The sequence below is a fragment of the Rhinichthys klamathensis genome, unplaced genomic scaffold (assembly GCF_029890125.1).
Source record: "Rhinichthys klamathensis goyatoka isolate OS25496 unplaced genomic scaffold, OSU_Roscu_1.1 h1tg000738l_1, whole genome shotgun sequence".
Classification (NCBI taxonomy): Eukaryota; Metazoa; Chordata; class Actinopteri; order Cypriniformes; family Leuciscidae; genus Rhinichthys; species Rhinichthys klamathensis.
In genome coordinates, this window is record NW_026607150.1 from 288,573 (window position 1) to 311,283 (window position 22,711).

At 35.6% G+C, this 22,711-nt stretch overlaps 1 protein-coding gene across 1 annotated transcript; it reads left to right on the forward strand.

The window, feature by feature from the left end:
• The first annotated feature begins 707 nt into the window (after positions 1-707).
• On the forward strand, positions 708-20,610 carry dhx33 (DEAH (Asp-Glu-Ala-His) box polypeptide 33). Its single transcript, XM_056242656.1, has 12 exons — positions 708-1,054; positions 2,319-2,479; positions 4,284-4,511; positions 5,575-5,745; positions 6,589-6,774; positions 6,865-6,976; positions 9,741-9,900; positions 12,233-12,321; positions 13,193-13,320; positions 16,256-16,459; positions 18,444-18,530; positions 19,937-20,610. Exons 1-12 carry the CDS (start codon positions 847-849, stop codon positions 20,243-20,245), a joined length of 2,043 nt encoding a protein of 680 aa, XP_056098631.1. The 5' UTR covers positions 708-846; the 3' UTR covers positions 20,246-20,610.
• Positions 20,611-22,711: the final 2,101 nt, after the last annotated feature.

Genomic DNA, 22,711 nt, shown 5'->3' on the forward strand with positions numbered 1-22,711 from the left:
GAAAGCAGCAGAGGGCCGCACTACACCTCACCTCACTGTAGGGACGCGTGAAAGAAAGAGACCGTTGCAGGAAGCGGCACACTATTAGTACAAGTCGGACATCCAATCAGAATGTGGCAGGAAAGCATATCTGTGCGCTGATTGGTCAATACACATGTCTTTCACTGTGGCGACATTAATCCAATTCTTTAAAACATAAAACAATATTTCTCAGATTTTTCGCTTTTCATTTAATTAGCATGACATTGCGTACTATGTGTTGGAACTAAACTGCCTTATAAAACGCGGCTTTTTTTCTTCAAATAAAGTCATAAAGTATCTTATCGGGATCCTTAACCACATAAGGAGACATATCTAAGGATAAAGAAATATAAACATTAAAATGAATGGGGTTTTTTTTGCTGATGAACAACCAAATAACAAATATAAGGATAATTGAACATTTACAACAATGAAGTAGCAGTGGATGACAGGCAAAGACAGACAGGGGGAATACAAGTTACGTATCACTCAACAGATTGTCATACAGTTTCACAAATTTTACACTTTTTTGTTGTTAATTGTGTCTTAATTAAGTAGTTGAAGCCACAATTATTTAATTTGGGTACAGTTAGAGAAAATGTACACATGAAATGGTTGTGAGACATGCAAATGAGTGAGATATGCGCCATGAGGCGCAGCGACGTCATCAGTGCGCGCCAGAATGTGTGAGCCACATGAGCGAGCGGATGATGTAAACAACTGCAGCGCGAGACTCGTCTGCTGTCCGTCTTTCTTCTTTCTTTCTCTATCAGCCCTTCTCGGTGAGTGAGACGGATTCACAGTGCTGCGCGTCTCCTGCAGATCATGCCCCACGACCCCGACCCTCCTCCGGCGAAGAGATTTAAGCCGGGCTCTCCCTTCTTCCGCCTGGATAAGAAGCCCGGCATGCTGTTGCCCAGAGCGGGACACGCGCCCGTCAGCGTGGACGCTCAGAGGAGACAGTTGCCCATTTACCCGAGCAGGACACAGGTGATCAACCAACTCCGACAACTGCACAATGCTGTGTTCATCGGTAAGACCTCATGCGTGCCTGTAAGCTGACAGTTAAGTATAGCTGTCAGTGTTCACATTCACAAAGTATAACATGGTAATACCGTGGTAATGCTATGTATGTTTTACATGTATTGTGACAATACACTACTTCTTGGACATTGGGCTGGTAATACAATGATTTTGGACATGTACCATGGTAACATGTTAGACATGTACATGGTAATACTATGAAGTTGTGGATAGGTACCATAGTAATGTACAGTACTATACATGTGTAATAACGACATGTATAGTAATACCATGAAATTTGTACACTTATCATTGTAAAATCATGCATTTTGGACATGTAACGTTACCAAATAGACGCATGCATTTCTGACAGGTACCATGATAATACCATGCATTTTGGAAATGCACCATAGTAATACCATTTATTTTGCACATGTACCATTGTATTACTATGCATTTTGTACATGTGCCATGGTAATACTATGTAATTTTGGACATGTACCATGGTAATACTATGTAATTGTTTACACCTACCATGACAATACCATGGATTTTGGACATGTACACAGTGGTATTACTATGCATTTTGGAAATGTACCATGGTAATACCATGAATCTTTGGACATGCACCATTAGTAATACCATGCATTATACATGTACCATGGTAATACCATATATTTTTTGACATGTATTGCGTCAGCTGTAATTATTCTTATAGTTCAATACACAGTATATATCAAAGTACCATGGTATTACTAAAGTTCCACCAAAATATAGTTTAGAAGGGACGTTTCATATGAAGTTGTAGTTTATCGTAGCATTCTTAATGTTGAAAACCCCATTTTTTTATTTATGTATTTAGCAGGTTTTTCATTTGAAACAAACTTTGTCTATAAATAATGCACGTATGTTTCTAATTATATCGCCTGTAGCCCAACCAGTAGAGAAACACCAAAGTCATGGGTTTGACTCTCAGGGAATCCATAAACAATCAAATAACTTTAATTTTTATACCTAAAATAAAATGTAAACCTGCAATGCAGTGTATGTTGCTTTGGATAAAAGCATCTGCCAAATGCAGAAATATAAATGTAAACTTCCTAAACCATACAAAAGCATTTTGGCATTTAAAAAGATTTTATTTAGTCGCTTCATGAGTTTTTATTTACTAGTGGCCAAACTCAAGTCGTCATTTTTTCTGTATTTGCCAAGATATTTTTCCATCCTCGCTAGTTTAGCAAAAGAAGTGCACACATGGTTCTTTCCTGTTGCAGGTGAGACGGGCTCGGGTAAAACCACGCAGATCCCGCAGTACCTGTATGAGGCGGGCATCGGGCGACAGGGCATCATTGCCATCACTCAACCCCGCCGGGTCGCTGCCATATCTCTGGCTGGAAGAGTGGCCGAGGAGAAGAGAGTTCAGCTCGGGAAACTGGTGCGTTCTCACTTGTTTTTCAATTAAGGTCCACGTTCTCTATTTGCATCATCCTTAATTAATAATGACACTTTTACACTGGCAGTCAAAAGCTTGAAAAATTAAGATGTTTTTTAATGAAGTCTCTTCTACTGAAAAATACAGTAAAAAACAGTAAAATTGTGAAATATTATTCTTAAATTTCTATGTGAATATACAGTAAAGTGTAATTTATTCCTGTGATCAAAGCTGAATTTTCAATCATCTAATATGATGATTTGATGCTCAAGAAACATTTATGATTATTATCAATGTTGAAAACAGTTTAAAAAAATTCAATTAATACTTTTATTCAAAAATTATGCATTGAATCGTTTAAAGTGACAGCAAAGACATTTATAATGTTTAAAAGATTTATATTCAGATAAATGCTGTTCTTTTGAACTGTCTATTCATCAAAGAATCCTGGACGAAATGTATCGCAGTTTCCACAAAGATACGAACATATACACTACCGTTCAAAAGTTTGGGGTCAGTGAGAATTTTATTTTTATTTTTTGGAGGAAAGAAATCAATACTTTTATTTATCAAGGACAGTAAAGACATTTATAATGTTACAAAAGGTTCTATTTCAAACAAATGCTGTTCTTTTGAACTTCCTATTCATCAAAGAATCCTGAAAAAAAAAACAAAAAAAAACTGTACAACTGACAGACCAACAACTGTTTCAACATTGATAATAATAATAAATGTTTCTTGAGCATCAAATCCTCATATTATACTGATTTGTGAAGGATCATTTGACACTGAAGACACTGACACTGGTGATGCTGAAAATTCAGCTTTGATCACAGGAATAAATTACACTTTACTATATATTCACACAGAAAACAGCTGATTTACACTGGAATAATATTTAATACTATAACTGATTTTTGTTGTATTTTTAATCAAATAAGCGCAGCCATGGTTAGCAGAAGAGAATTCTTTTAAAAGTATTTAAAATCGTACCGACCCCAAACTTTTGAACGGTAGTGTATGTTACCTGAGCATCAAATCATCATATTAGAGTGATTTCTGAAGGATCATGTGACACTAAAGACTGGAGTAATGATGCTGAAAATACAGCTTTGATCACAGGAATAAATTACATTTTTACAATATATTACAATAAACACAATTGGGTAACACTTTATTTTAAGGTGCTTGTAATAAGCAGTAATTAACAGTTAATAAGACACTTATAAGACCTTATAAGATGCATATAAGATGCATATAAGCATTAACTAATGATAATAAATAAATTAAATTAAATAATAAATTTCTCAAGTATCAATACATTGCACTTTTAGAACAGCCGAACAAACATAAATGGTAACACAAACTCCCAGGCCCTTAAAAATTGACCTTCCCAAGAGGAAGTAGTTTCCCTGATCTCTTCAGGGCCTGGACCTTTAATTAACCCTTATTTGAAGTAGTTAATGCTTGTAATCATCTTATATGCATCTTATAAGGTCTTATAAGTGTCTTATAAGGTCTTATAAGTGTCTTATTAACTGTTAATTACTGCTTATTACAAGCACCTTAAAATAAAGTGTTACCCACAATGGTACTGTCCAAACCAGAGCGCCAGTGTATCTTCTGTAAAGCTGCTAATATCTGAAGTGAACTTGTTTCAGAATCGATGAACTTCCACAGTTACTCAACACTGAACCGACTTGAGCTGAATAAAAACACCATCTGCTTTATTTGATGTTATTTTCTTGTTTATTACTGTATAAAGCGCTGTAGAAATAAAGGTGACTTTACGCCTCCTCTTCCTCAGGTCGGCTACACGGTGCGCTTTGAAGACGTCACGTCGTCGGAGACCAAGCTGAAGTTCATGACGGACGGGATGTTGTTGCGAGAGGCGATCGGGGATCCGCTGTTACTGCGCTACACGGTGGTGATCCTGGACGAGGCTCACGAGCGCACTGTTCACACTGATGTCCTGTTCGGCGTGGTGAAGGCCGCCCAGCGCAAACGCACAGAACACAACAAAATACCTCTGAAGGTACGAGAGAATCGGACGGATTCTGAAAGACAAGTTGCTCCCGATACCGATAGTTTGATTTTTTAAAATAGTTTTTGAGTAAAAAACTCTCCAAACTAATGCTGTAAACTATACAGGAAACCCTCTCATTTGGTACATTCATCATTTTCGGCAACACTTGATTCATTTATACTAACACTTTCTTTTCTTTAAAAAAAATAAAAAAAAATAACATATATGGCGATATTTTTGTCCTATTGTTAGTTTACCTCCTTCTATTGCTCTCCTCATTTGTAAGTCACTTTGGATAAAAGCGAATGCTAAATGATTGAATGTAAATGTAATATAATATTAGAGGATAAGATTAACAACAGAGCCCAAACTATTATATTCACCTGCTATTATATTTCAGATACACATAAGCTAGTTTTCATAAACGCTTGTATTCATGACAAATTGATTTAACATACATATATAATTACCAGTAAATAAGCTCCTCTCAAGTGTTTATTTATAGCTTACTAATGAACTGTGAACATTGGATAGCCTTCCTGAGGTTGTCATTAAGTGACATATTGTTCACAAGCTGTTTTATTGACGTCTTTCCGCGGTTGAAACACTGAGCGATTACATGTGATATGAAACATTTCAAGTTATTCTGTATCTTTCAACAAACCTTTTGATGTTCATGCATGTTTTATAACTTGTATTAAAGTGGAAGAAAAGACTCGCGCTCCACACTGCATTCAACATCCATGTTTTTATGAACTAGTGACTTTTTTTTTCAAACGGAATGTTGGATTTAAATTTGAAAAGCTCTCATGGAATGTTCAGCATTCAAAAAGTAACAGACAGTAATGACATCACGCATTCTAAATTTTGATTGGTCTATAAACACTTCTCAGACATTCTAATTCTGAAAACAAGCTCCGACAGACTAGTGGCAACACACTGATCCGACAAAACCAGACGAAGTGTGTGTTGCCGTGTGAATTGTCCTGAATTGTTTATTTTAAGCATATTTATTCAGCATTTCAGCTCTGTTGTTCTGCTGCGTCAGTGAATGAAGGCTGTGTATCTGCAGGTGTTTGTGATGTCTGCCACCATGGACGTGGATCTGTTCTCTCAGTACTTCAATAAATCACCTGTTCTGTATCTGGAGGGCCGACAGCATCCCATTCAGATCTACTACACCAAACAGCCTCAGTCCGACTATCTCCAGGCAGCGCTGGTCACTATATTTCAGATTCACCAGGTCAGTCCACACACACACACACACACACAGAAGAGGCAAATGTATGATTTGTGTCTCTTATCATCTTGTCACTGAATTGCTTGCGTTCACAGCAGATTTTTTAGCTTCTTCAAATGGTTAGTGAGTAAAATACAGTTCTGGATTTTTGGTTTCATTTGAAGTGCAAAAAAGGATATTTATTTTCTTGGAAAATGGTGCTTGTTTTGTTTAAAATAAAAATAAAACAATACTTATTTTATTTAAAAAAAAACTTTAATAAATGACACTTAATTTCTTTATAAAAAAAATATATATATATATATATATATATATATATATATATATTTCTTAAAATAAAATATATATATATATTTATTTATTTTACTTTAGAAAATGTTAAAACAGTATATATTTTCTAAAAAAATTAAGAATAAAATTAAGAAAATAAAAAAACATTTTCCATAAATTATATTTATTCTAAAAAAATATACTTATTTTCTAAAAAAAACTACTTAAAAATGGTAAATATTTATTTTCTTTAAAAAAAACGATTTATTTTCTATTAAAAAATTATACTTATTTTTTTTAAAAAATCATCAAATATTTATTTTCTTTACAAATTACACTTTTTTCATTAACAAATAATACTTTTTTATGATAAAACAATATTTATTGTCTTAAGAAAACTATACTTGTTTTTTTTTTAAATAACACAATATTTATGTCTTAAAAAAAAGTATACTTATTTTCTAGGTTTTATCTAAAGTATTTTCAAATTTTCTTTTTTTCTAAATTATGAACTACTTATTTCTTAAAAAAAGAACAACATTTTTATGTCTTTCAATGTTACTTATTTTCTTAAAGGAAGCTCCTCCGTCCCATGATATCCTGGTGTTTATGACGGGCCAGGAGGAGATTGAAGCGCTGGCGCGCACCTGTCGGGACATATCGAAGCACCTGCCTGAGACCTGTGCACCGATGACAGTCGTCCCGCTGTACGCCTCGCTGCCGCCCACCCAACAGCTCCGGGTCTTTCAGCCCGCGCCAAAGGTCACGACCCCAAACGCCACGACACACCTGATGCTGAGCGAGCACTTCCACTCACTCACTCACTCACACTCCTTTCTGTGATCGTTACAGGGATCCAGGAAAGTGATTCTCTCCACAAACATCGCAGAAACGTCCATCACCATCTCCGGCATCAAATATGTCATAGACACGGGGATGGTGAAGGCCAAACGCTACAATCCAGGTGAAACTCTCAAGCCTCCTCTCCAAGTGCTTGCACACCGAGTCCCAAATTTTCTCTGTGTCAATCATGTTTGCACACTGCCTTCGAAACTTTCGTCCGTCATTAAAAAATTCAGATCGGGTTCAATTTTCTGCGTTTTTCACATTTGTAGCAAGCATTTTGAGAGGTTCTTTGACAATTCAGAGCCACTGAATAACGAATACGGAAAAAAAATTCGGACTCAGTGTGCAACGACCATAAAGTCAAGTCACATTTATTTATATAGCGCTTTTCACAATACAGATTGCATCAAAGCAGCTTCACAGTGATAACATGAAAGTAGTACAACACAGTTCAATAATATTGTTGAATATTAAATATCCCCAACTAAGCAAGCCAAAAGCAAGGCGACAGTGGCAAGGAACCAAAACTCCATCAGATTGGATGGAGAAAAAAACCTTGGGAGAACCCAGGCTAGTCAGGGGCCAGTTCTCCTCTGGCTAACAATCATAGGGTTTTAAAGAAGCTTTACAGTAAGTCCATATCAGAGAGTACCTGGAAAAAATACATTTAGTTAATCATGTAATATTTAGGGGATAACATATCGCCGGCGTTGAGTCGTCTCTTCGCAGGCGTTGAGTCGTCTCTTCACAGGCGTTGGTCTTCTCATCACAGGCGTTGAGGCATCCGAAATCCCCGTGAGAGGCAGGATACCAAACTGGAGCCTACGAACGCCATTTTTCTCGGGACAAGCGTCCCGAGATAACAGCAGAAAGGCAGATGGGAAATAATTAGCATAGCTGATGTTCATAATGATTTCCATTACACGGGAGTAGGTGTTAGAAAACCATAATCTCACAACTCTCCGTAACCCAAACTCTCCGCAACCATACGGACCGACCCGTTTGTCTATAAGGCTGTCGAGCCCCACTGGTGCGTTAAGCAGTTTCAGTGGCAAACGGTTCCGTATGGCATAGCAGAGGACTAAAAGGTAAGCATTATGTGAATGCTTGACTAAAGAGACACGTCTTTAGTCTAGTTTTAAACTGTGTCAGCGAGTCAGAGCATCGGACCGTATCGGGAAGGCTATTCCAGAGTTTTGGAGCTAAATGCGAGAATGCCCTCCCTCCTTTCGTGGACTTCGATATCCTAGGAATGACCAGAAGCCTTGAATTTAGTGATCTTAGAGAACGCGGTGGATTGTAGGGCGAAAGAAGGTCCGTTAAGTACATAGGAGCTAAACCATTAAGGGCTTTATAGGTCAGTATTAGTACTTTGTAATTGATACGGAACTTAATAGGTAACCAGTGCAGAGATGATAAAATCGGTGTTATATGATCATATTTTCTTGATCTAGTAAGAACTCTAGCGGCTGCATTTTGCACTAACTGTAGCTTGTTTATTGAGGATGCAGGACAACCAGCTAATAAAGCATTACAATAATCTAGTCTCGAGGTCATGAATGCATGAACTAACTTTTCTGCATCAGAAACAGATAGCATGTTACGTAATTTAGCAATGTTTCTAAGGTGGAAAAAGGCTGTTCTTGTAACAGATGAAATATGATTTTCGAAAGACAAGTTGCGGTCTAGTATAACACCCAGGTCTTTTACTGTAGTGGAAAAAGTAACAGGGCATCCTTCTATATTAAAGTCGTATTGTAAGAGGTTTTGTGTGTAGTTTTTTGGACCAATAAGTAATACCTCCGTTTTATCTGAATTTAATAGCAGGAAATTACGCGTCATCCAGCATTTTATATCTTTGAGACATTCTGTCAATTTAGATGAGGTAATGTTTTCATCTGGTCGTGATGAAATATATAATTGAGTGTCGTCAGCATAACAGTGGAAATTAATTCCATGTTTTCTTATAATATTACCAAGTGGCAGCATATATATTGAGAATAGCAGAGGGCCTAGCACCGATCCTTGCGGTACTCCGTAGTCTACTGACGTTAACTTTGATTTTCCCCCGTGTAAAGAGACAAAATGATAACGGTCAGATAAGTACGATCTAAACCAGCTTAATGCCTGTCCCTGAACACCAGTGTAGTTTTGTAGTCGATCCAAGAGTATTTTATGATCTATAGTGTCGAACGCGGCGCTAAGATCAAGTAGGAAGGGATAGTTCACCCAAAAATGTAAACTCTGTCAGTAATTACTCTCCCTCATGTTGTTCAAACCCATAAGACTTTCGTTCATCTTCAGAACACAAATTAAGATATTTTTGATTAAATCTGAGAGCTGGATCACTCCTCCATAGGCTTCTAAGGGATCGAAACTGGCCGGCCCAGAAAAGTTATTAAAGACATCGTTAAAATAGTCCGAGTGACTACAGTGGCTCAACCTTAAGTTTATCAAGCGATGAGAATACTTTCTGTGCGCAAAAAAACACACAAAAATAACGACTTTATTCAACTCTTCGTTTTCTTCTCTGTGGGCCTCGAGTGAGTTCACTAGTGTAACAGCGCAGCGCTTCTGGGTTGTACGTCACACACAGGCTCACTATTGGCCGACGCTGGTCGTGTGTGTGTGTGTGTGTGTGTGTGTGTGTGTGTGTGATGTGTGTGACGTACAACCCAGAAGCGCTGCGCTGTTACACTACGTGAACTCACTCGAGGCCCACAGAGAAGGAAATGAATAGTTGAATAAAGTCATTATTTTTGTGTTTTTTTGCGCACAAAATCGTCCCTTTAATCCTAGACATTCCTGTTTAGGAGTGATGCAGATGTCCTGGTGTTTCTGTGTATCAGACATGCAATAATACATGAAATGTTCTGAATCAGAGAGTGGTCTGGAGGTGCTGGCGGTGCAGCGAGTGTCTAAAGCCCAGGCGTGGCAGCGGGCCGGTCGGGCCGGCAGAGAAGAGGCCGGGTCATGCTACCGTCTCTACACTGAAGACGAGTTCGACAACCTCGCCAACATGACCGTGCCTGAGATACAGAGGTATAACGCCCAGGGGCCGGTTTCACAAAGATAGACTTTGACTACGGCTTAGATATAGTAGAGAGTCAGACTTCAGATAGACATCTAAATCAGACCGTTGCACAAAGCACTTAAGACTCTGACTATCTTAAGTAGGACTACACTGCAATGCATTCTGGGTAAAATAAGACACTTTTCAAAACAAAAAACATGGCGGATGGAGTAAGCGCATTCACCCGCTCGGTGCAGTTTACCCCAGCGGGAGATGTGTGTGTGTGTTGGAGGAGTGTAACAGTCACAAGGACATTTTACTTGGGAAATTTAGCGGAGAATGTAGTAACAAGAAGAAATGTTTAATCTGGACAAAGATTGCTACGCCAGTTAACAGCGTTAATCCGACCGGTGAGCGTCAAAGATGTACAGAAAAGATACAAAAACATGGTACAAGATGCCAAAAAAAAATATTTAAGAGGAAATATCCAAAAACGGGAGGAGGACCCCAAGAGAAACTTAAAGACACTGAAATGGTGATGAATATATATGGTAAGGGCCATTTTCCCTTTTCTTTCGGCTGTTTGTAATGTAACTGATTGTTGCTGCTGGTTGCCAAGGTAACAGAGTCTTAGACCTGAGTTAGCCTGGGGTGTCTAATTTTTTTAGTCTAAATGAAGTCAGTCTTTATCTTTGTGAAACAGTCTAATTTGCATTAGACTAGTCTATGAGCAAATTTTAGACTTGTCTAACACTATAAACCGGTGTGAAATAGCTTTGTGAAACCGGCCCCTGGCATCACGTGCTGGAATTGTGTTGTGGTGATATAATAGACTTTATCTGACAATATTTATTGCCGTTCACACAGGACATGTTCTTGCATTTCATTCGCAAATTAGTTTTGGGTACCTGTCCACATGCACCAGGTTGAAGCCTTTGTCTAGTGATTTGCATTCCCCTGTTTTTCAGCATCTGGATGGTCAGAATCAATGATGCATATTTTTTTTAAAAACAAAAAACTTTTTTTTTTAATTATACTTATTTTCTTAAAAAAAATACTTATTTTCTTTCAAGATGCTTATTTTCTGAAATGATACTTATTTTTCTAAAAAACAAAATCTATACGTATACTTTTTAAATTATACTTTTTTATTTAGGAAAAAAAACTTATTTTCATTAAAAATAATAATTATATATTTAAAAATTATACTTTTTTCTTAGAATTTTTTTTTTGGTATTTTCTTTAAAGAAGATCCTTAATTTCTTATTTTACACTTATTTTTTTAGATACTTATTTCCTTTAGTTATACAAATTTTCCTAAAAAGCTATACTTATTTGTATTTGATTTTTTCTTAGAAAGATTCTTATTATCTTTGAAAAAATATGCTAATTTTCTTTAATGATACTTATTTTCTTAAATTATACTTCTTTTCCTAAAAAAATTATATATATATATATATATTATGCTATATTATTTATCTAAAAGGTAACACTTTACTTGAAGGGGTGTGCATAAGACTGACATGACACCTTCATAATCATGACATGACACATGTTATGAATATGAAGGAGGTTTTACGCATGTTTATGACAACTGTCATTAAGTGTCATTCGCTCAATTATGACATTTTTAATGCAAATATGACATTGTTTGAGATGTCTTTGTTATGACACCTTGACATAAACCAATACATCATAACCTGTCAGTGTCTTTGACATGACAACTTGACATTACTAAGACAGCACAACCTGTCATAAACATGACATAGCAGATTAATTATTAAACTTCAGAAACCACTTAGCTTTATGGGTTAACACTACATTAAACTGTCATGTGGTTGGTTTGATATTGGCTGTCATGAAGCCATTATAACTGTTTAATGACAAGGTCAATGTGTACTACTGTAGTTGAGGTCACGAAAAATATTCATGACACAGTTATAATGCCTCATGACAGCCAATGTCAAACCCAACCACATGACAGTTTAACTTAATTTAATTTCAAGTTGACACTGACAGGTTATGATGTATTGGTTTATGTCAAGATTGCATAACAAAGACATCTTAAACAATGTCATATTTGCATTAAAAATGTCATAATTGAGTGAAAGACACTTAATGACAGTTGTCATAAACATGCATAAAACCTCCTTCATATTCATAACATGTGTCATGTCATGATTATGAAGGTGTCATGTCAGTCTTATGCACACCCCTTCAAGTAAAGTGTTACCACTGTTGGTAAGTTGGCGTTTTAAATGCAAGAATGCGGCGTCCGGAGTGAATGTAGCTGCATACTAAAACAAGTTAGCTGTACTTTATATGTTCTGTGTTCAGTAATGACTATTAATGACTCTGTAGGTGTAATCTGGCCAGTGTCGTTCTGCAACTGCTCGCTCTGGGAGTTCCTGATGTTCTCAACTTCGACTTCATGTCTAAACCATCGCCTGGTATGAACTCTCCAACATATTATACCATACACTGCAATCATGATTTTCTTTATCTTGTTTCTGGAAGAAATATCTAAACATTCTTGAATCAAGATACATTAACTTGAGAAGTAAAATTACTTAAGATATTAAGTCTTGTTTTCTGAAACATTGATCAGAATGAAGTGAGTTTGAGTTTAAAATAGGAAAAAATAAATCTGCCAATGAGATAAAAAAAAAATATTTGTTCCAGTTTAAGCATAAACTCACTTCATTTTGATCAATGTTTTAGAAAACAAGACTTAATATCTTAAGGAATTTGCTTCTCAAGTAAACATATCTTATTCTTAATGTAATGTCATGTACTGGAAAACAAAACAAAAATTCGTGCCAAGAACACCATTTGTTTTTTTGCAATGTCGTAAAATCCCAAACTTTTTTGTCAGCCGAACCGTATTGAGATTTTAAGTTAATATTTCAATGATTTATCAAAACATTTACATGTTCACAGTTCTCTGATTTCCGTTAGTGATTTTTAGTAAACAAATAAAATATATATATATTTTTTTTTATGGTTTTATTTTACAATTTTATATATATATATATATATATATATATATATATATATATATATATATATATATATATATATAAACATTTTTAGCTTTTCCTCAACTCATAACCCTAGTCTGCTGTAATATATGACCTTCCCCAGGTTGTTGCTATAATAAAAACAGCAACAACAACAACAACAAAACGACACAAATGTTCAATAATTAATAGTTATGTTCACTAATAACGATGATGGGATGCAATGGTTGCTTTAATAATACAATCAGCTTTCATGTGCAATTTGTAATGTTAAAGAAGTTTTCCCCGTGCATGTGTGCAGAGTCGATGCGGACGGCTGTGGATCAGCTCAGTATCCTCGGGGCCGTCGAGAGGAAAGATGACCAGGTGACATTAACACCCCTGGGCAAGAAGATGGCCTGTTTCCCTCTAGAGCCTCGCTTCTCCAAAGTAAGAAATACACCATCACTTGTTATTTGGTCAGGGTTAGGGTTAGTGATTTTTAGGCAAAGTGATTTTTTTTGTCTTTTTTTTTTGTCTATATAGTAAAAAAAAAAAAAATTTGATTTGATAATGCATTAAATATAAAAATAGCATCACTTGAAAGATGCAGAGAGCCTAAGCCCCTCCCCTCCGCTTCCGGCTCATTGGACCTTATTTCGGAAAGAACATGTATGGTAGTCAATGGCGAGAGACAACTTATCTTTTTATTCCGTCTGAACTGTGCCCTGAATTACACATATGATGTTTGTCAATTTAAAAGATAATTCTGAAAGTCAAGAAAGTCGCAGTTTGTCATAAAACAGAAGAGTAGCATTTAGTTTTATGTGAAAATCGCTCAATGAACTACATCTCCCGGGAAGCGAAACAACGAGCGAGATCCGCTGCTCGTGTGTGTGCAGTCTGGTACAAAACACTCAGGCATGACGGCGTAACGTTACGATTATAGCATAAGACTATAGAAACAATGACAGACGTTAGCTTCAGTAAAGTTAGCTTCAGTAAAGTTAGCTTCAGTAAAGTTAGCTTCAGTAAAGTTAGCTTCAGTAAAGTTAGCTTCAGTAAAGTTAGCTTCAGTAAAGTTAGCTTCAGTAAAGTTAGCTTCAGTAAAGTTAGCTTCAGTAAAGTTAGCTTCAGTAAAGTTAGCTTCAGTAAAGTTAGCTTCAGTAAAGTTATAGCTTCAGTAAAGTTAGCTTCAGTAAAGTTAGCTTCAGTAAAGTTGGCTTCAGTAAGGTTAGCTTCAGTAAAGTTAGCTTCAGTAAAGTTAGCTTCAGTAAGGTTAGCTTCAGTAAAGCTAGCTTCAGTAAAGTTAGCTTCAGTAAAGTTAGCTTCAGTAAGGTTAGCTTCAGTAAAGTTAGCTTCAGTAAAGTTGGCTTCAGTTAAGTTAGCTTCAGTAAAGTTAGCTTCAGTAAAGTTGGCTTCAGTAAGGTTAGCTTCAGTAAAGTTGGCTTCAGTAAGGTTAGCTTCAGTAAAGTTAGCTTCAGTAAAGTTAGCATCAGTAAAGTTAGCTTCAGTAAAGTTAGCTTCAGTAAGGTTAGCTTCAGTAAGGTTAGCTTCAGTAAGGTTAGCTTCAGTAAAGCTAGCTTCAGTAAAATTAGCTTCAGTAAAGTTAGCTTCAGTAAAGTTAGCTTCAGTAAGGTTAGCTTCAGTAAGGTTAGCTTCAGTAAAGTTAGCTTCAGTAAAGTTAGCTTCAGTAAAGTTGGCTTCAGTAAAGTTGGCTTCAGTAAGGTTAGCTTCAGTAAAGTTGGCTTCAGTAAGGTTAGCTTCAGTAACGTTAGCTTCAGTAAAGTTGGCTTCAGTAAAGTTAGCTTCAGAAAAGTTAGCTTCAGTAAAGTTGGCTTCAGTAAAGTTAGCTTCAGTAAAGTTGGCTTAAGTAAGGTTAGCTTCAGTAAAGTTGGCTTCAGTTAAGTTGGCGTCAGTAAAGTTAACTTCAGTAAAGTTAGCATCAGTAAAGTTAGCTTCAGTAAAGTTAGCTTCAGTAAAGTTGGCTTCAGTAAGGTTAGCTTCAGTAAAGTTAGCTTCAGTAAAGTTAGCTTCAGTAAAGTTATAGCTTCAGTAAAGTTAGCTTCAGTAAAGTTAGCTTCAGTAAAGTTGGCTTCAGTAAGGTTAGCTTCAGTAAAGTTAGCTTCAGTAAAGTTAGCTTCAGTAAGGTTAGCTTCAGTAAAGCTAGCTTCAGTAAAGTTAGCTTCAGTAAAGTTAGCTTCAGTAAGGTTAGCTTCAGTAAAGTTAGCTTCAGTAAAGTTGGCTTCAGTTAAGTTAGCTTCAGTAAAGTTAGCTTCAGTAAAGTTGGCTTCAGTAAGGTTAGCTTCAGTAAAGTTGGCTTCAGTAAGGTTAGCTTCAGTAAAGTTAGCTTCAGTAAAGTTAGCATCAGTAAAGTTAGCTTCAGTAAAGTTAGCTTCAGTAAGGTTAGCTTCAGTAAGGTTAGCTTCAGTAAGGTTAGCTTCAGTAAAGCTAGCTTCAGTAAAATTAGCTTCAGTAAAGTTAGCTTCAGTAAAGTTAGCTTCAGTAAGGTTAGCTTCAGTAAGGTTAGCTTCAGTAAAGTTAGCTTCAGTAAAGTTAGCTTCAGTAAAGTTGGCTTCAGTAAAGTTGGCTTCAGTAAGGTTAGCTTCAGTAAAGTTGGCTTCAGTAAGGTTAGCTTCAGTAACGTTAGCTTCAGTAAAGTTGGCTTCAGTAAAGTTAGCTTCAGAAAAGTTAGCTTCAGTAAAGTTGGCTTCAGTAAAGTTAGCTTCAGTAAAGTTGGCTTAAGTAAGGTTAGCTTCAGTAAAGTTGGCTTCAGTTAAGTTGGCGTCAGTAAAGTTAACTTCAGTAAAGTTAGCATCAGTAAAGTTAGCTTCAGTAAAGTTAGCTTCAGTAAAGTTGGCTTCAGTAAGGTTAGCTTCAGTAAAGTTAGCTTCAGTAAAGTAGTTACGTAGTTAGCTTCAGTAAAGTTAGCATCAGTAACGTTAGCTTCAGTAAAGTTGGCTTCAGTAAAGTTAGCTTCAGTAAAGTTAGCTTCAGAAAAGTTAGCTTCAGTAAAGTTAGCTTCAGTAAAGTTAGCTTCAGTAAGGTTAGCTTCAGTAAAGTTAGCTTCAGTAAGGTTAGCTTCAGTAAGGTTAGCTTCAGTAAAGTTAGCTTCAGTAAAGTTAGCTTCAGTAAAGTTAGCTTCATTCATTGAGAGAAAATGTGCGCCTTTGGGGTTTGTAGTCTTTGTAATTACGTATTTTCACAGTCTTATACCTCAACAGTTTTACATCAAAATGTATCTTTTAAATTGACATGTGTAATTCAGGGCACAATTCAAACGAGATACAATGTTGTGTGGAAAACACACATCTAAATGTAAATGTATAAACATCCATATATACAGACATACTTATATACTGTATATTGTTCTCGGTGTGCACAGACGCTCCTGATCTCGCCTGAGTTCTGCTGCACTGAGGAGGTTCTGACCATCATCTCGCTCCTCTCCGTCGACTCGGTCCTCTACAACCCCCCCGCCCGCAGAGAAGACGTCCTCGCCGTCCGCAAGAAGTTCATCTCCAGCGAGGGCGACCACATGACGCTCCTCAACATCTACAGGGCCTTTAGGAAAGTCAGCGGTAACAAGGTACAGAAACGAAAGTCCCAAAAGTCACTTTCTGGCCAATCCGTTCACTTGGCAATGTCCTCAGGCATACGTTTCCTTTATACTAGAGATGTAACGATACACATATAACGATACTGAACTCTAGATACGATATTATTGCGATACTCCAAGACATATGGTAAAAGTTTTAAAATTAAAATGCTAAATTTGATTTTACATTGTGTGTGTAAATGAATCGGCTTGGACTCTGTGCTGGAAACCCAAAGCACAGGACAATAGAAACACCAGAATAACAATATTCATGATTCTGAATTATTTTAGACGAATATGCTTGATCTCTGTCACTGACTAGATATATTTAAAAAAAAAAAATACTGTAACAAAAGACATTTTGGCATTATCAGAACCCACAAATATTCCCCCCTTGCATTATTATACATTATATTCAACATTATATATAGTAGTACCCCTTAACTGTCACCATCCCGTATACGGGATATCTAACTTTACTTCGCTATATTACTATTAAATCCTAATCTAATTATGACAAACTATATATCGTTTGAAAGGTCGAAGACTGCTAAATAGATATTTGACTGCTGTCTTTTGCTACAAATTATGTAGGAAGAGTAACCGATGATTTTTTGACAAGAGTGCACCTCAAAAAAATCTGCATCATAAGAGGAGTTCTGACCTTTGTCACAAAAAGTTGACGCACACACCTTTAATAATTGAAACTTTGGTTTTCATGCTAAAAGTTCATAATAAAACATATAATCTAGTATTTTTGAATAAAAAATTATAATAGAATATTATCCTCTAAAAAGTATAATATGTATATTATCCTCTAAAATATAATATTATCTTTTTTATCGCCTTTTTTATTATATCACATATTTTAGTAGTTATCATAAATTAGGTATCATTTGAAAGCTTACAAACTCAGAATTCATCCTGTGAAAACAGTTTTGAAATTGAACGTTGCGTTACCATAGAAACGGTACTCTAAAATATTTTATCAGGCTCCTTTTGGGCATCATTATATTTCATAATTTATGATCAAAACCTTTTCTAATCTTGACAAAACACATATTGTCAGAAAGGTCTTAGTCTCAAGGTTCCAAAATTTGTGACAGAATTGATATTTGGACAGAAATGTATTAATTTGTTAAGGCAGAATGTATACAACTAAATTCAATGGAATGTATGTCACCCGGTGGCTATTTTTGGTACTACGCCTAAACAAAATCTCATGGGAACTTCAATTCTTGTGATATCAACTTCGAATTTGGAACATAACTTGGTTAGATATATGGCTTTTATTTTATAGTAATTTTATAGTAAAAAATATTTTGTAAAATATATATTTTATATAAAATCAAAAATATATAGTACAGTATATTTGATTTACTTAAATTTAAACTAAATACTTTCATTTTTTGAAGTGTTTTCACTTCAGCAATAATCTGCTGAGTGTTTCCTTTAAAACAAGACCAAACTTAGGTCTATATTCCAAAGCATTCTTGAATAACAATCATTTAAGTTTGAATAGTGCATTTTAACCCCCATTCTCAAAAAGGGGGGTGACAGCTAAGGGGTTAATGTAGTACTGACTCTAAAACTCTGAAAACTTGAATTTTGTCTCACACAGTAATTTTTATTTTGGGTGAACTATACACAATATATATTGTCACTATCCACGATACATATTGTTGCATTTTTGTATTGCGAATGCGATACATATATTGTTACACCCCTACTTTATACACATTGCAGGTACAGTATGTTCCTCATTTGTAAGAACGAAACACAATGCATTAAGAGCCGATAATTAGGGTATACATTTCACTCAAAGGTTATATAAATGTATAAACGGGATAGTTTTTGTAAATTTAGGTATTATGTCTTGAATTTGTATTGATCTTAATAAATAGCATTGCATGTGAGTTTGCATCTGCGTCAGGAAATATCTTGATGTTGTGTTTATTTGCATGCTTTACAACAGGAGTGGTGTCGAGAGAACTTCGTGAACAGCAGGAACATGGGGCTGGTGCTGGAGGTCCGTTCGCAGCTGAGAGACATCTGCATCAAGGTACAGATATGACACACACACACACACACACATGCAGTGAGCAAAACCACATGCAGACGTTACTTTGAGAATGTGTTCGCTTTAGGGGTCTTCTCATATAAGAGGTCTTTGTACCATTAAAACACCCTTCAAGGTTCATATCTTGAAACGGTTTCCTCGTTATAAACAAAGCATTTATGTAATCAAGCTCCAAAAAGCGGCTCGTGTGGATATTGCGGGATCTGTGGCGTCACATGGGCAAATACATTTGCATATGCAGATGTGTGTTCAGTTTCTGACTGACTCCACGTGCTTGAGTGTGTCGACGACGGGGCAAATGGACGAGTGAATAATAATAATGTCCGAAGTCCGTTTCGTCCGACTTTTTGTACTGTATTTTATTTTATTTTTTATTCTAAACTGTTTATATTATTCTTATTTCTTCTTATTTATAATAATTATTCTTATTTCATTTGATTATTTTAATTTCTTCTATGTAAAGCACTTTGAATTACCATTGTGTATGAAATGTGCTATATAAATAAACTTGCCTTGCCTTGCCTAATGCATTAAAGTAAATACAATACAATATTAGTGACTTTTTCAGTCATCACTGAACTAAACCTCTTGTTTTGCGTTTTTAATTGTTGTTTGCACTGCACATCAAATCTATTTTAATAATTAAGGTTAGACCTCCTTTAATCAACCAGGGCTTGTAACAAATGCCAGTTAGATATTGTAAGAAAGTAAAGTTTTGCACGTAACAAATTGAATTGTTTTGGGTTTAGTTCAGCTCTATGTACAGCATCTGTGACATGATATTGATTACCCACGAAAATCATTTTAATTGTGTACTTTAGTAGTGTGTAAGTACTTGTATTTAATATTTGAAGGACAATCCTAACACTGCACTTGTCTAATAGATGTCCATTTGAAGTGCACTAGAGCAAATCTGACATTTGTTTGTTTGAACTGATGGACGAGTTGAAATCTATCTATCTATCTATCTATCTATCTATCTATCTATCTATCTATCTATCTATCTATCTATCTATCTATCTATCTATCTATCTATCTATCTATCTATGTATCTATCTGTCTGTCTGTCTGTCTGTCTGTCCATCAACCAATTTATCTATCCATCCATCCATCTATCCATCTATCTATCTATCTGTCTATCTGTCCATCAACCAACCAACTAATCCGTCCGTCCGTCTCTCTGTCCACCAACCAATTTATCTATCTATCTATCTATCCATCTATCCATCTATCCATCTATCCGTCTATCTATCTATCTATCTATCTATCTATCTATCTATCTATCTATCTATCTATCTATCTCTCTCTATCTCGTTTTATCTATCTATCTCTCTCTCTCTCTCTGTCTCTCTCCATGTAATAAGTCCCTGTGATCTTCTGTTCTTCAGTTGAACATGAAGCTGGAATCGTCTCTATCAGACCTGGCTAACGTGCGGCGCTGTCTAGCTCACGGTTTGTTCATGAACGCTGCAGAACTGCATCTGGACGGCAGCTACGTGGCTCTGGACACCCATCAGACGGTGTCCATCCACCCCTCATCGGTCCTGTTCCAGGCCAAGCCGGCATACGTGGTGTTCAACGAGCTCCTGCACACGTCTCGCTGCTACATGAGGGATCTGTGCCTGGTCGATTCTGATTGGCTGCATGAAGCGGCGCCCGAGTATTTCCGCCGCAAGCTGCGCGCAACAAAGAGTTAACGTCCTCTAAAGATCCAGTTCGCTGTTCCTGAAGACTGCATGGTAGGAAGAACACAGAGAAGAGTTTTTCACAATATGCATTTTGTCGACATCACATGTCAGCTCTAGGGCTGTTGCTGTAGATGAACTGTTTGGATGCTACACTTATTTTTGGGATTTGAACTGTTATGCTGATATGCAACACGTTAGGCAGTTTTTCCAAAGAGTTTGATTAATCGAGTGCTTTGTTAACTGGAATTTTTCTAGAAGTGAATGAATGAGTCCTTTATACTTGCTCTAAATCTAAAGATGCCATGCCTGTTTCTACAGTTCTTTTACAAACTGCTGAAGAGGTCTGATTGTATGAAATTCAGGTTTGCTTCGTCTGGAATGTTTGCATGTGTCTTTTGTTCGGGTCCATGCGTTAGTCAAGGTCACAAAACTCGATTTTAGATCAGTAAGGATTTATTTAAAGGTTTAAAAAAGAGACTAAAACATATTTTTGTTCCGTGTCATAGTTCACCTCAAAATTCAAAAGTGAAAAAAATGATATCTTGCAAAGAGAAAATTAAGCCTATTTTAAGGCTAAACTAAAACCATTTCAAAAAAATTGTTAATTGAAATCAAATAAAAACTTACATTTATTTTATTTCAGTTAGCTGTCAAAGCAACATTTATCATTTTTATTTAGTTTTACTTAAACTAAAACAAAAAAAAGTATAAAAACTATACAGTCATATTTAAAATAAACTAATAAAAATGACAAAATTACTAAAACATTAACTACAATTAAAATGGAAACATAAAAATGCAAACAAAATTAATTCAAAATATTAAAAACTATAATAGCAGCTAAAAAAGGATCGTTATGATTTGTCATTGTGACATTATTTCCATGACAATTAAAACATTTTCCTCCTGATTCTGATTATTGTAAAGCAATAAACTGTAATACAGTGCTTTATCATTAAAATTCTATATAATATAATAACTTGATGTTTGTGTGTATAGTGAGAATTAGGAGGGGTAATTGTCATTAAAATAACCTTAAAGGTACTAAATGAATATATATATATACTGAGGTTTTGTTTAGCTAGAATTTAATGCACAAATCACTGAATATTTGAATTCAACTAAAACCTGAAATACTTTAGTTTTGTTCTATAAATGCAGCATGTGGAATGTTGTGGTTCTAAGTTCCGGTGCCAATTTTAGAACCAGTTCTGGATGAAATGGAATTCTGATCTAGATTCTGATCGGATCAATTTGTAAACGGGTGGGAAAACATTAGTTGGTTTACAGTATATTACCCATATTAATGTAATGCATGCCACTTTGTAATATGGGGAATAAAAAGCATATCATATGCACATCAGTTTAACAAATACTTCATTGTTTACTTCACTTTGCAAATCATATCAAACCCATATGTATTCTTAGATAAATGTATATGACCATGTATGTATGCTGTGCATGAAATCAGATGGATAAAATGTGATCACTCAGGTTTTTATGGTACACACGATGTACCTGTGCACATGATTAGTATTATTAGTATACAATAATTTTTCTTCAGACTTTCAACTACAGCATGGGCAGAGAAAGCTTCCGAACTTTTGTTTGTGAATGCAACCGATTTCCACAATCTTAATAATAAAAAAAGGTTAAGTCAAGAGGAATGTTTTATCTCATCTCATCTTTATTGAATTCTTATGAAGATTAATGAAAATGTAAATGTCTTTTGGATGTGGATCTTTAATTAGATGCTCTGTCAAAATGTTGGGGTTTGAAACAAGGTAAGAATAAAAATCTAAAGAGAGTTATCCCTAACACGTTGTTTATACATTGTTTAACCTGTTAAGCTTCAAGCCCATTTTTGAAAAATCCCCAGATATGGCATTCCCAAACTGAAACAGATACAGTTCATGAACCCTTTGTACTAAAAGCACAAGTAAGATCTCATTTGAAAGCTGACACCTGGAAGTTTATTGTAAATGTAGAATTAATTATTATCATAATGAAAAAAATAGTTATAAATAGCTTCAAAGTTTTGTAAAGTTATTATACATTTATTTTTATGAAACATCTTCATGAAAATAAAATTGAAGTTGGCATTGTAGCAATCTAGAAATGCACTGCAGCTAAAGCCACATGTCTGGCCATGTTATATTTAAAATTTGAAGATGATAAGTCTAAAACTCTGTATTTAGTTCAATGTTTTTCAAGATCATGTCATATGACTTTATTTTGATTAGACTGGTGTTTATTGTTTTCTTATAAGCATCTATTCAGTCTATTGCCTCTATTGTTTTGTGATGCAAAAACGAGCCCCATTCAGTCTCAGTCTCCCCTGCACATATTCACACCTCTCCAGCCAGTTTATTGCTCTAAATATGCTTTTCTTTTGTCTGCATTATAATCACTAACGACTAGCAATTCACACTGTTTCAATCCCTCATTTATTTTATAAAAGTTCTCACTTCACAG